This window comes from Amphiprion ocellaris, chromosome 11 (genome assembly GCF_022539595.1).
Source record: "Amphiprion ocellaris isolate individual 3 ecotype Okinawa chromosome 11, ASM2253959v1, whole genome shotgun sequence".
Classification (NCBI taxonomy): Eukaryota; Metazoa; Chordata; class Actinopteri; family Pomacentridae; genus Amphiprion; species Amphiprion ocellaris.
The window spans coordinates 35,291,753-35,305,890 of record NC_072776.1 but is presented as its reverse complement, the minus strand read 5'-3'; the positions used below and the strand labels follow the sequence as shown (position 1 = coordinate 35,305,890).

The 14,138-nt window shown below is 37.6% G+C and overlaps 1 protein-coding gene across 2 annotated transcripts in view; it reads left to right on the top strand.

Annotated features, from left to right (window-relative positions):
• The window catches only part of rif1 (replication timing regulatory factor 1), a 37,887-nt gene that overhangs the window by 16,420 nt on the left and 7,329 nt on the right, over window positions 1–14,138 (top strand). The window contains exons 16-28 of one of the 2 annotated variants that reach the window (XM_023294019.3): window positions 567–653; window positions 726–799; window positions 1,314–1,494; window positions 3,094–3,201; window positions 5,464–5,613; window positions 6,567–6,666; window positions 7,739–8,028; window positions 8,114–8,316; window positions 8,391–8,484; window positions 12,336–12,443; window positions 12,865–13,007; window positions 13,089–13,178; window positions 13,250–13,304. In XM_023294019.3, the coding sequence (XP_023149787.1) occupies window positions 567–653; window positions 726–799; window positions 1,314–1,494; window positions 3,094–3,201; window positions 5,464–5,613; window positions 6,567–6,666; window positions 7,739–8,028; window positions 8,114–8,316; window positions 8,391–8,484; window positions 12,336–12,443; window positions 12,865–13,007; window positions 13,089–13,178; window positions 13,250–13,304 (1,683 nt within the window). The remainder of the gene's footprint in view (window positions 1–566; window positions 654–725; window positions 800–1,313; window positions 1,495–3,093; window positions 3,202–5,463; window positions 5,614–6,566; window positions 6,667–7,738; window positions 8,029–8,113; window positions 8,317–8,390; window positions 8,485–12,335; window positions 12,444–12,864; window positions 13,008–13,088; window positions 13,179–13,249; window positions 13,305–14,138) is intronic. The other variant, XM_035940873.2, reaches the window with a different exon arrangement.

Below are 14,138 nucleotides of genomic sequence, written 5' to 3'. Positions count from 1 at the left end.
AGCTAACAATGTAACTGTAGATATTTAGAATATTGTTCAGATCTAAGTGGCTTAAATATTTCAGCTTTTCTTTGTAGCATCGTTTCTGTTTTAAAACTATTTCGTGCAGAAAGAATAAAATGTTTTATTTTTAATTTTATTTCTGGCGGAGTCTGCAGGGTGTTTTATTCTGAAAAAGGACTAGATTGTCTTCCTGTCACTTCCTTCTGCGCTCGTTTCCGTTAAATGAAGTCGTCAATCTAAAATCTGCCAAAATGAATTAAAAACAGCATCTCTGGAGAGCTTCTTTGAAAAGACGGAGAGATTTAATGCTAAAACAGAAGAAAAATAAATACATATTTAGCAATAAAAAATTATTTCATCTGTTTAGGATGCTTTTTCAAAATTAATAATGATGAAAAACTATGAAATAATTTTTTTGTTATGTGCTTGAAATTGTCTGTGGTGCAGAAACAGTTAGACCCCTACTGTAGAAGTTTTCCTCCTGGCTGATTAATTTATAGTTTATTTTATTTTTCAGAGTTAAGAAGCGTTTGTGGTTAAATCTTATCTTCTCTGATCCTCAGGTTCTGTTTGAGGCCACGGTTAAAGGAATCCCTCAAAGAGTCCTTGGTTCTGCCTCCTACCAAGTGGGGAAGATGGACGTCCTGAATGTGAGTTTAGTTTCACCGTTTAAAGCACATTTATAGAGAAACTCGTAGATGAATCTGTGTTTGTTTGTTCAGGGGACTCCAGCTCTGTTCCTCATCCAGCTGCTCTACAACAGCAGCATGTTGGCAGCCTTCACGGAGGATGAGAGGTGGGCTACGTTAATCTAAACATTAATACGTTGGTCTCACATTAATACGTTAGCCTCAACAGCTTAAACATTAATGTTAGCTACTATGTTAGCTTAAACAAAGTTCCTACATAACCTTAATTGTTTATATGTTAGCATAATGAAAAGGGCGTCAGCTAACAATGTAAGTTTAGCTGCTATGTTTGCCACTACGTTAACGTAAACATTAATATGTTAGCTTAATCAAAGCCCATGCATTACCGTAAATGTTTATACGTTAGCATGATCAAGACTGCTTTAGCTAACAATGTAAGTTTAGCTGCTGTTTGCTGCTATCCTAACGTAAACATTAATAAGCTAGCCTAAATGAGATGTACAACAGCAGCATGTTGTCATGCAGCGCCCTCTAGTGGCACGACTATAAACTGCAGGATGGAACTGTTAATTAGCCCTGCGCTAATTGTGTGCTTTAGTAATTCATGTCTATCTAAGTTAGTCTAACAGTGTGAGGTGTGTTTCTGAAATCCTGATCCAGGTTCTTCCAGAGCCTCCAGACCCTGGTGGGTTGCGGTCTGTCCGGTCCCACCTCCCCGCTAACGTTCTCCGAGGCGGTTCTGGGTGCCGTCAGTCGCAGCGCTGCGTCTCTGCAGAACAAAGAGCAGCTCCTGAGGATGTGGAGCGTCGTGGTCGGTCCGCTCACCGACACCATCACACAGGTAGGGAGGAAGTTGGGGGGGCGTTTCAAAATAAAGTCTCTTAATGGAGGAATCATTCAGAGTTTACTTGTAGCGGAGGACGGAAATGAAGTGGAGTGTGGATACATGTTTGATTGATACGTTAGCCTCAAGAAGATAATATTAGCTGCTATGTTAGCTTAAAAATACCTCTACATTACCTTAAACGTTTATACATTAGCATAAGCAAGAGGGCGTTGGCTAACAAGGTATGTTTAGCTGCTATGTTAACCCCCACATTAACGTAAACGTTGATAGGTTAGCCTAAATGAGATCTTAGCCTGTACGTTTGACTAAATGAGATAATGTTATCTGGGATGTTTGTCTTAACAAGATGTTAGCCACGAGACTAGCTTAAACAAGTTAACATTACAGTGCCGCAGAAATATTAATGTAATAGAATATGTTAGCTTCAACATGATAATGTTAGCTGTTAGCTTATACAAAGCCCCTACATTACCGTAAACATTTATACGTTAGCATAAACAAGAGGGCGTTGGCTAACAATGTAACTTTAGCTGGTATGTTAGCCTTTACGTTAACGTAAACTTTAATACGTTAGCTTAAATGAGATGTTAGCCTGTATGTTTGATTAAATGAGATAATTTTATCTGGGATGTTTGTCTTTGCAAGATGCTAGCCACTAGACTAGCTTAAACAAAGTAACTTTAACCTGTACATAAACAGAAATATTAATGTATTAGAATGTTAGCTTCAAAAAGATAATGTTAGCTGCTATGTTAGCTTCAACAACGCCCCTACATTGCCTTAAAGGTTTATACATTAGCATGAGCAAGAGGGGATTAGCTTAAGAAAAATAATGTCCCCTGCTTTATTTAGCCTAAACAATACAACTTTAGCTGCTATATTAGCTTCTATATTAACGTAAACATTATCATGTTAGCATAAATGAGATGTTAGCCTGTGTGTTTGATAAGATAATGTTATTTGTGAAGTTTGTCTTCCCCAGATAGTGTTAGCCACTAGATTAGCTTAAACAGCACTATCCTGTACATAAACACAAATATTAATGTATTGGCATATGTTAGCTTCAGTAAGATAATGTTAGCTGCTATTTTAGCTTAAAGAAGATAGCATTACCCTGTACATAAACAGAAATATTAATTTGATGATTCTGAATGATTCTGTTGTCTCTGCAACGTCTTTCCAGAAGAGATGCAAGAAACGACCACAAACCAGGACGTTAGCTGCTTTCACTGTGGCTCATGCTATGCTAGCTGTTAGCGGCTAAGCTAGACAGATTAGTCTGAAAACAATAACTGATAATGCTTTAAGATAATGTTAAATAAAATGATAGAACAGAACTGCCAGAGACAAACTGATCAACTGATCGATCAGTAACATTCTGTGACACAATCACAGAATGTTTTTTTCCTAGCATAGATATTAAATATAACTATAAAATAAATATAACATGTTAAAATATAACATTTAATTGTTCTAAATGTTGGTGATGTGTCTTTCTAGTTTAATACTGATTAAATATCGTCTCTGAAACACCCGCATCAGTCAATCAATCCTCAGTTTCTGACTCTATTCTCCACGTTTCCGTCTCTCCAGTCTAATGAGGTGAACCAAGGAGACGCTCTGGAACACAACTTCAGCTCCATCCACTCCGCTCTGATGCTTCCTGTCACTCACCTCCTGCAGGGGGCGCCGCTGCAGCAGGTCGGGTTTATTTTATGGTTATGAATACAGCAGGTTTTACAGGAAGGACTGTAGTTTTTATTAATGATGGAGCACAAGACATCTGGAGAATCTGGAACTTTCTGCTGAGCTCCGGCTCTGAAAGTTTAGAGTTCCTTAAACTAGAAAGAAGAACAAGTTTGTTTAACAGTGAAATAAACACAAACTCTTTCCTGCTGGAGTTTGTGAGTTTAACCCTCGTGTCGTCCTGTGGGTCAGATTGACTCAAACTCAAGTTTGAAAATGTGGCAAAAAATATATTTTCACAGTGAAACTTCTGATGTCCACATTTTCAACATTTTTGGGAAATCTTTGAACATTTTTTGGTGGAAAAAAAAGAAATGTTAAAAATGTTTCTTAAGAACATTCACATAAAAATCAACCAAAATCCAGCGAATTTCACTGGATTTTGGTAGATTTTTATGTGAATGTTCTTAAAAAAATAGAAGTTTTACTGATATATATGGAATCACTTTAGATATTTTAAGGATTTTTTGGGAAGATTTTTACTCATTTTTTGACAATATTTACAAGAATTTTCTTGCCAAATTTGGGGGATTTTTTTTTTAAATCAAACTTTTCAGGGAAACTTTTAAGGAATTATTGGAATTTTCTTCCTGAAGGTTTTCAAATTTTCTGAAATTTAGGGCATTTTTTTGCTGAATTTTTGTATTTTTTTTCAGTCAAGGAAACAGTTTTTTTTTTGGTGCCTGTAAATGAAGACAACAGGAGGTTAATCTTAGCATGATTTCAAATGATTTAAGTTCCTCAGACGGAAAAGCTTCTTAGATATGAGACTACAGGTTTCAAACATCTGGACAACCTTTTAAAGTGTAAAAACTACAGAGAAAACACAACATTGTGCTGTTTAAAGTCAGTCAGCAGCTTCAGAACAAAAGAGTTCGGTTTGCTTGTTTCGTTATTGTGGTTATTTGGCTTATTTTTATGCTCATTTTGCATTTTTTTTGTGAAGATTTTGAATCTTTTTGTGGTTATCTTGACTTTTTTGGCCCTTTTCACTTCATTTTATGTTGATTTAGAATTTTTGTGGTGCTTTTGATTTGTTTTGTTGTAGTTTTGTGGGGGTTTTTTTTGCATTTTTTGTGGTTTTGCATGTTTTTGGGATGATTTTGAACCTTTTCATGCTCATTTAGCATTTTTTCGTGGAGATTTTGAATTTTTTTGTTGTTGTCTTGCCTGTTTTGGCCCATTTCAGTTCTTTATGTGGTGATTTTAAACTGCTTTGTAGTTATTTTACATCTTTTTGGCTCATTTTACTTATTGTAGGCATTTTGCATGTTTTTATGGTGGTTTTTGATTGTTTTTGTTATAATTTTGTGTCTTTTTGTGGCGGCTTTTACAAGTTTTTTTGTTTTTTTGCATCTTTTTTGTGGTTTTGCATCTTTTTGGCATCATTTAGAACCTTTTTGTGGTGATTTGGCTTCTTTTTATGCTCATTTTGCATTTTTTTTTCGTGGAGATTTTGAATGATTTTGTGGTTATCTTGCCTCTTTTTTGGCCCATTTTACTTCTTTTTGTTGTGATTTAGTATTTTTCTGGTGATTTGTGTCTTTATGTGATGATTTTAACCCAACTTATGGTGGTTTTGCATCTTTTTTCGCTGATTTTACGTGTTGTGGTGATTTTGCGTGTCTTTGTGGTGATTTAACATATTTTTGCTGCTGTTTTTCATGTTTTTGTGGGTATTTTTGCATTTTTTTGTAATTTTGCATCTTTTTGGATTGATTTTTGAAGCTTTTTGTGGTTATTTTGCATCTTTCTGTGGTGAATCTGTGTCTTTGTGGTGATTTAACCAATTTTTGCTGCCATTTTGCATGTTTTTATGGTGATTTTTAAATTTTTGTGGTATGTTTGATTCTTTTTGTTGTAATTGTGTATGTTTTTGTAGTGGACTTTTGTTGTGGTTTTGGATCTTTTTGGGATGATTTCAAACCTTTTCATGCTCATTTTGCATCTTTCTGTGGTGATTTAACCTGTTTTTGCTGCCGTTTTGCGTGTTTTTATGATGATTTTTGAATTTTTGTGGTGCTATTGATTCGTTTTGTTGTAATTTTGTGGTGACTTTGGGGTATTTTGCATCTTTTTCGTGGTTTTGCATTTTTTTCTGCTCATTTTTCATCTTTTCGTGGTGATTTTGTGTCTTGGTTTAGCCTGTATCTGTTGTGATTTCACCTCTTCCTGTGTCAGAGAGGACTAACAGACGTGATCGTTTGTGATGTCCAGGCCTCCCAGAAGTCCCTGCTGTCTCTGTGGTGGAAGCTCTACAAGGTGTTCGCTCGCTGCTCTGCTCTGGTGGTCACGGCTGAGGAGAACATCTGCTGCGAGGAGCTCTGTGGACGGATGGTGGCTGCAGTGGACCGAGAAGCTCTGAAGGTGAGTGCAGGAGGAACAGCAGTCATGGAGTTTAAACCAGCAGAAGATGAGGTCGTTTTCTACCTTAGTGGATGTTCCCGCTGGAAGAACGTCCTGTAGAACCTTTTCTAGGTCCATTTTAGGAGAGAAAATGTCACATTTATTTATATAGCATATTTAAAAGGCCTGTGGCCAACCAGAGGGCTTTACAGTAAAATAATCAACAATAAGAAGATCCAGAACTTCAGGAATCAATTTTTGCTGCAATTTTGCATCTTTTTATGGTAATTTTGAATTTTTGTGGTGCTTTTGAACCTTTTTCTTGCAATTTTGTGGCGGCTTTTGCATGTTTTTGTGGGTTTTCTGGTATCTTTTTTGTGGTTTTGCATCTTTTTAGGATGATTTTGAACCTTTTCGTGTTTTTCTTGCCTCTTTTTGGCTCATTTCGCTTCTTTAGGTGATGATTTTTGCCTTTATGTGGTGATTTTAAACCACTTTGTAGTTATTTAGCATCTTTTTTGGCTCATTTTACATGTTGTTTTGGTGATTTTTGCATGTTTTTGTGGTGATTTAACCTATTTTTGCTGCCTTTTTGCATGTTTTTATGGTGAGACTAACAGTCAGTACAGAGGAAGAAAAACAATGATGCTCCTCTCTAGTTTAAATCAGCAGAAAGCTTCTAAAAGTCCTGAAGATGAGGCGGTTTTCTACCTTAGTGGATGTTCCAGCTGGAAGAACGTCCTGTAGAACCTTTTCTAGGTCCATTTTAGGAGAGAAAATGTGAAAAACTGCTCTGTGGAGCTCAGTGCTGATTTTTCTGCCCTGTTTCCTCCACAGAGCTGGAGTTATGGAACTATATGTAGGTGAAAATGGGATTATTGTGGAGTTCTTCAGTGGAAAACCTCCTTTATATTAAAACATCTCAACCTGTCGCTATAGATCCAATAATCACTGATCTCCATGTGTTCTTCCAGGTTCCTTCTACATTAAACTCCATCAGCAGCTTCCTCCAGGTGATGGTTGAATGTGTGGACTTCTCTCCGTTCACGCCTCAGTTCCAGCAGAAGCTCAAATGTAAGAAAAGCTTTTAATTTTAACCCTCTAGACTCCAGACGGGCTCTGGGTGGTTCTCGTGTTTGTTCACTGCGATATAAAGTCCTCTCTGGAAACGTCTTCTGTGCCAATAAGACAGAAAAGAAAGTTTAGAATATGACTTTGTTTGAATATTTGTTGTACAAAGAGTGAAAGAAGTGAACATGGAAGATGTTCCACCATGCTGGATGGATCTCAACTACTGTCTCTGCTGTTCTGTTTCTGAGCCGTGCTGACTTTATTTATTCATCCAGTAGCTTTTTTGGCATCTTTTTATGGTGATTTTTGAATTGTTGTGGTGCTTTTGATTCTTTTTGTTCTAATTTTGTGTCTTTTTGTGGCAGCTTTTGCACGTTTTGGGATGATTTTAAACCTTTTTGTGGTTATCTTGCCTGTTTTTTTGGCTCATTTTGCTTTATTTTGTGCTGATTTGTGTCTTTTACGTGGTGATTTAACCAGTTTTTGCTGCCATTTTACATCTTTTCATAGGGATTTTTGAATTTTTGTGGCACTTTTGGTTCTTTCTGTTGTAGGTTTGTGTCTTCTGTTTTGGCTTTTACACCTTTTTTTTAAGCTTTACGTGGTGATTTTAAACCCTTTTGTGCCCGTTTTGCATTTTTTTGTGGTGATTTTAAATTTTGTTGTGGTGCTTTTGATTCTTTTTGTCTTAATTTTGTGTCTTTTGTGGCAGCTTTTGCATGTTTTTGTGGGCTTTTCTCATCTTTTTTTTGAGCTTTACATGGGGATTTTAAACCCTTTTGTGCCCATTTTTCATCTTTTTATGGAGATTTTTGAATTTTTGCATTGCTTTTGGTGCAGAAATGATCCATAAACAGCTCAATAATGACTAATAACCTGATGTTCAAATCAGATTTCCATTTTTCCCTTTAATATGTTTGGTTGTGAGTCTCAGGTTAGAGGTCAGTCATTCCATGACGCGTGTTTTCTGAATTATTTCTGTCCTTCTGCGATCATAAATCTTAGTTTTAACCTTCTGGAAGCTCTGGGGTTAGAAGCTGTTAACTGGAGGTCTGACTTGTGTGAACCTCTGCAGCTCCTCACACTCCAGTGAACTGGATGAAGAAGAGGAGCCGAGCTCTGGGGAACCTCTCCACCTTCCAGTCGCTGCTGGTGCAGAGTCTGGAGGTCTATCTGGAGAACCTGGAGGGTTCCTCTGAGGCCACGGGTTCTTCTCTGGTCTCCATCCTGTCCACGCTGTTCACCAGCCTGGTCCTGAACAACGCCATCCAGGAGGCTCTGAACTCCCTGGTCCATCCTCTGAAGATGTTCTACACCAGAGCAGCCGCCGAGCCGCCGCCGTTCTCCTCCCAGCTGCTGCAGAAGGTCAGATCTTCTCCTGTCCTGCTCGGTGTTTGGATATTTGTCTATTTAAGTGTTGAAAGCTCCACCTGTCTGTGTCCTCCTGCAGCTGGAGAAGCTTCTGGGCGACGTCCTCGGCTGCCTCCAGTCCAGATCCACGTTGGCCTTCAACGACGAGCTCTTGGTGCTGCTCGCTCCTCTGCTCTGCGTTCTGTTTCCTCACAAGAACAAGCAGCTGAGGACCTCCGTCACACACTTCTGGAACTCTACCTTCGCCAACGCCGTCAGCCTCTCCTACCCCGAAGACCTCAGGTGGAAACTTTTACTTCTGGAGATGTTTGTGTTTCAGAGACGATGATGAGAAATAACCGTCTGTTTGTCTCCAGGACGATCCTGAGCCACGTGAAGCAGAAAACTCCCATCATCCTCCCTGGCTTTGAGGTCCTCAACATTCCTGATGAGCTCAGTGGACAGTATTCCGTGAGTAATTGTACTTCTAACGCAGTATTCAGTGAGTAATTATCCTCCTAACGCAGTATTCAGTGAGTAATTATACTCCTAACGCAGTATTCATTGAGTAATTATACTCCTAACGCAGTATTCAGTGAGTAATTATACTCCTAACGCAGTATTCAGTGAGTAATTATACTTCTAACGCAGTATTCAGTGAGTAATTATACTCCTAACGCAGTATTCAGTGAGTAATTATCCTCCTAACGCAGTATTCAGTGAGTAATTGTCCTCCTAACGCAGTATTCAGTGAGTAATTATACTCCTAACGCAGTATTCATTGAGTAATTATACTCCTAACGCAGTATTCAGTGAGTAATTATACTCCTAACGCAGTATTCAGTGAGTAATTATACTTCTAACGCAGTATTCAGTGAGTAATTATACTCCTAACGCAGTATTCAGTGAGTAATTATCCTCCTAACGCAGTATTCAGTGAGTAATTATACTCCTAACGCAGTATTCAGTGAGTAATTATCCTCCTAACGCAGTATTCAGTGAGTAATTATCCTCCTAACGCAGTATTCAGTGAGTAATTATACTTCTAATGCAGTATTCAGTGAGTAATTATACTCCTAACGCAGTATTCAGTGAGTAATTATACTCCTAACGCAGTATTCAGTGAGTAATTATACTTCTAACGCAGTATTCAGTGAGTAATTATACTCCTAACGCAGTATTCAGTGAGTAATTATACTTCTAACGCAGTATTCAGTGAGTAATTATACTCCTAACGCAGTATTCAGTGAGTAATTATCCTCCTAACGCAGTATTCAGTGAGTAATTATACTCCTAACGCAGTATTCAGTGAGTAATTATACTTCTAACGCAGTATTCAGTGAGTAATTATACTCCTAACGCAGTATTCAGTGAGTAATTATACTCCTAACGCAGTATTCAGTGAGTAATTATACTCCTAACGCAGTATTCAGTGAGTAATTATACTCCTAACGCAGTATTCAGTGAGTAATTATACTCCTAACGCAGTATTCAGTGAGTACTTATACTTCTAAGGCAGTATTCAGTGAGTAATTATACTCCTAACGCAGTATTCAGTGAGTAATTATACTTCTAACGCAGTATTCAGTGAGTAATTATCCTCCTAACGCAGTATTCAGTGAGTAATTATCCTCCTAACGCAGTATTCAGTGAGTAATTATCCTCCTAAAGCAGTATTCAGTGAGTAATTATACTTCTAACGCAGTATTCAGTGAGTAATTATACTTCTAATGCAGTATTCAGTGAGTAATTATACTTCTAATGCAGTATTCAGTGAGTAATTATCCTCCTACTGCAGTATTCAGTGAGTAATTATACTTCTAATGCAGTATTATTCCTGTATTTTCCTCCTACTGCAGTATTATTCGTGTATTTTCCTCCTACTGCAGTATTATTCGTGTATTTTCCTCCTACTGCAGTGTTATTCGTGTATTTTCCTCCTACTGCAGTATTATTCGTGTATTTTCCTCCTACTGCAGTATTATTCGTGTATTTTCCTCCTACTGCAGTGTTATTCGTGTATTTTCCTCCTACTGCAGTATTATTCGTGTATTTTCCTCCTACTGCAGTATTATTCGTGTATTTTCCTCTTACTGCAGTATTATTCGTGTATTTTCCTCCTACTGCAGTGTTATTCGTGTATTTTCCTCCTACTGCAGTATTATTCGTGTATTTTCCTCTTACTGCAGTATTATTCGTGTATTTTCCTCCTACTGCAGTATTATTCGTGTATTTTCCTCCTACTGCAGTATTATTCGTGTATTTTCCTCCCACTGCAGTATTATTCGTGTATTTTCCTCCCACTGCAGTATTATTCGTGTATTTTCCTCCTACTGCAGTATTATTCGTGTATTTTCCTCCCACTGCAGTATTATTCGTGTATTTTCCTCCTACTGCAGTATTATTCGTGTATTTTCCTCTTACTGCAGTATTATTCGTGTATTTTCCTCCTACTGCAGTATTATTCGTGTATTTTCCTCCTACTGCAGTGTTATTCGTGTATTTTCCTCTTACTGCAGTATTATTCCTGTATTTTGCTCCTACTGCAGTGTTATTCGTGTATTTTCCTCTTACTGCAGTATTATTCGTGTATTTTCCTCCTACTGCAGTGTTATTCGTGTATTTTCCTCCTACTGCAGTATTATTCGTGTATTTTCCTCCTACTGCAGTATTATTCGTATATTTTCCTCTTACTGTAGTATTATTCGTGTATTTTCCTCCTACTGCAGTGTTATTCGTGTATTTTCCTCCTACTGCAGTATTATTCATGTATTTCCTCCTACTGCAGTATTATTCGTGTATTTTCCTCCCACTGCAGTATTATTTGTGTATTTTCCTCCTACTGCAGTATTATTCGTGTATTTTCCTCCCACTGCAGTATTATTCGTGTATTTTCCTCCTACTGCAGTATTATTCGTGTATTTTCTTCCCACTGCAGTATTATTCGTGTATTTTCCTCCTACTGCAGTATTATTCGTGTATTTTCTTCCCACTGCAGTATTATTCGTGTATTTTCCTCCCACTGCAGTATTATTCGTGTATTTTCCTCCCACTGCAGTATTATTCGTGTATTTTCCTCCCACTGCAGTATTATTCGTGTATTTTCCTCTTACTGCAGTATTATTCGTGTATTTTCCTCTTACTGCAGTATTATTCGTGTATTTTCCTCCTACTGCAGTGTTATTCGTGTATTTTCCTCCTACTGCAATATTATTCGTGTATTTTCCTCTTACTGCAGTATTATTCGTGTATTTTCCTCCTACTGCAGTATTATTCGTGTATTTTCCTCTTACTGCAGTATTATTCGTGTATTTTCCTCCTACTGCAGTATTATTCGTGTATTTTCCTCCTACTGCAGTATTATTCGTGTATTTTCCTCCTACTGCAGTATTATTCGTGTATTTTCCTCCTACTGCAGTATTATTCGTGTATTTTCCTCCTACTGCAGTATTATTCGTGTATTTTCCTCCTACTGCAGTATTATTCGTGTATTTTCCTCTTACTGCAGTATTATTCGTGTATTTTCCTCCCACTGCAGTATTATTCGTGTATTTTCCTCCTACTGCAGTATTATTCGTGTATTTTCCTCTTACTGCAGTATTATTCGTGTATTTTCCTCCCACTGCAGTATTATTCGTGTATTTTCCTCTTACTGCAGTATTATTCGTGTATTTTCCTCTTACTGCAGTATTATTCGTGTATTTTCCTCCTACTGCAGTATTATTCGTGTATTTTCGTCCTACTGCAGTATTATTCGTGTATTTTCCTCCTACTGCAGTATTATTCGTGTATTTTCCTCCTACTGCAGTATTATTCGTGTATTTTCCTCTTACTGCAGTATTATTCGTGTATTTTCCTCCCACTGCAGTATTATTCGTGTATTTTCCTCCTACTGCAGTATTATTCGTGTATTTTCCTCCTACTGCAGTATTATTCCTGTATTTTCCTCCTACTGCAGTATTATTCGTGTATTTTCCTCCTACTGCAGTATTATTCGTGTATTTTCCTCTTACTGCAGTATTATTCGTGTATTTTCCTCCCACTGCAGTATTATTCGTGTATTTTCCTCCTACTGCAGTATTATTCGTGTATTTTCCTCCTACCGCAGTGTTATTCGTGTATTTTCCTCTTACTGCAGTATTATTCGTGTATTTTCCTCCCACTGCAGTATTATTCGTGTATTTTCCTCCTACTGCAGTATTATTCGTGTATTTTCCTCCCACTGCAGTATTATTCGTGTATTTTCCTCCTACTGCAGTATTATTCGTGTATTTTCCTCCTACTGCAGTATTATTCGTGTATTTTCCTCCTGTTGTGTTCAGAGTGAAGGTTCTCAGATGGAGACTACTCTCAGTGGGATTCCAGTTTCTTCTGTGGAGAAACGAGACTCTGTGAAGGACAGAAGCTCCAGAAAGTCCAAACCAGTTCCTGTAAGTTCAGACCAGCGTTCATGAAGGTCCTGATGGATTTATCTTATTTATTTTGAGTATTTATCTGCGTGTCATCTGAGGGAAATGTTGACTTGAAGGCACACTTTTGTTGGGGATGTTGCGTCTCTTTGTGAAGGTTTAGTCTGTGTTTGTGGTGATTTAACCCATTTTTGCTTCCATTTTGCGTCTTTTTATGTTGATTTTGAATTTTCGTGGCGCTTTTGATTCTTTTTGTTGGAATTTTGTGTCTTTTTGCGGTGGCTTTTCCATGTTGTTGTAAATGTTTAAGTATGACAAAATCAACAGTTCACAGAACACCTTTAGTGAAAATAGAATCACGTTGTTCCAGATTCTATATCTTCTCCTGCAGGTTTCTTTCTGTAAATCTTCCTTCCCTTTGCTTTCCTGTTTCTTTCTACAGACGAAGCTGGACTTCAGTTCTCCTAAACCTCCTCGCCGAGAGGTTTTAGAGGAAGAAGCCTCCATCGACTTTGTCTTCATTCCTCCTGAGACGAAGGAGAGAGTTCTGACGGAACACCAGAAGGAGGTGAAGAGGACGAAGAGGTCAGTTCCTCCTTTGGTCTGTTGTCGTTTCTGGGTTTTTTTGTTGTTCGTCGTGTGATTCTGACATTGTCTCTGGAACAGAGTCGACATTCCTGCCATGTACAACAACCTGGATGCTTCTCTGGACACCACGGCGTTCAGCCAGTTCACCCAGAGCCAGGAGGACTCCCAGTACGTTCATTCACACTGAAGCTCTGCTGGCATTTTTAAAAACAAACGTATAATTAATATTTATCCAACAGGGACAAGATGACGACTGAACAGGCCGACAGAGAAACCAGAGAGGATCCTCACAAGGTAAAAAAACATCACAGAGATAAATAATCAGCAGGAAAGACTCCACCAAGGACTTGTTTTGTTCTGTGTTCATGAATTAATAACTTTATAATACTAGTTTTGTTTCTGCAGCACCTTTTTAAAACACTTTTCAGTCAGGGAATAAAATAAACACGCTCAGGAAGACACTGGTCAGTCCAGACAGAAGGACAAGTGTTGAAATAAAAGACTTTTCTAAATGAATTAGTGCAACAACACCTGATAAAATAATAAAATGCCTCATCCAAGGAAAGAAAAAGAACAGGTGCAATATAAGAAAAAGGTTTCATGGACGCTTTGAATGTTTTTCTGGTTATCTTGCTATTTTTTGGCTCATTTTGCTTCTTTTTGTGGCAGTTTAGTGTTTTTGTGGTGATTTAATCAATTTTTGCTGCAATCGTGCATCTTTTTCATGGTGCTTTTGAGTTATTATGGTGCTTTTGGTTCTCTTTATTGTAGTTTTGTACCTTTTGTGGCGTCTTTTGCACGTTTTTAGGGATTTTTTGCATGCTTTTTGTGGTTTTGCATGTTTTGGGGATGATTTTAAACATTTTCGTGCTCATTTTGCATCTCTTTAAGGTGGTTTTGTGTTTTTGTGGTGATTTTAAATCCCTTTCTACTTATTTTGCATCTTTTTATGTTGATCTTTGAGTTGTTGTGGTGCATTTGATTCTTTTTGTTATAATTTTGTGTCTTTTTGTGGTGGCTTTTGCATGTTTTTGGATGATTTTTGGAGGGTAAAACCATAAAGACAAGGCTAAAAATAAGAAAAATTTGAATAGTTAATACATATCTAAATAAGTAAAGGGTAAAAGA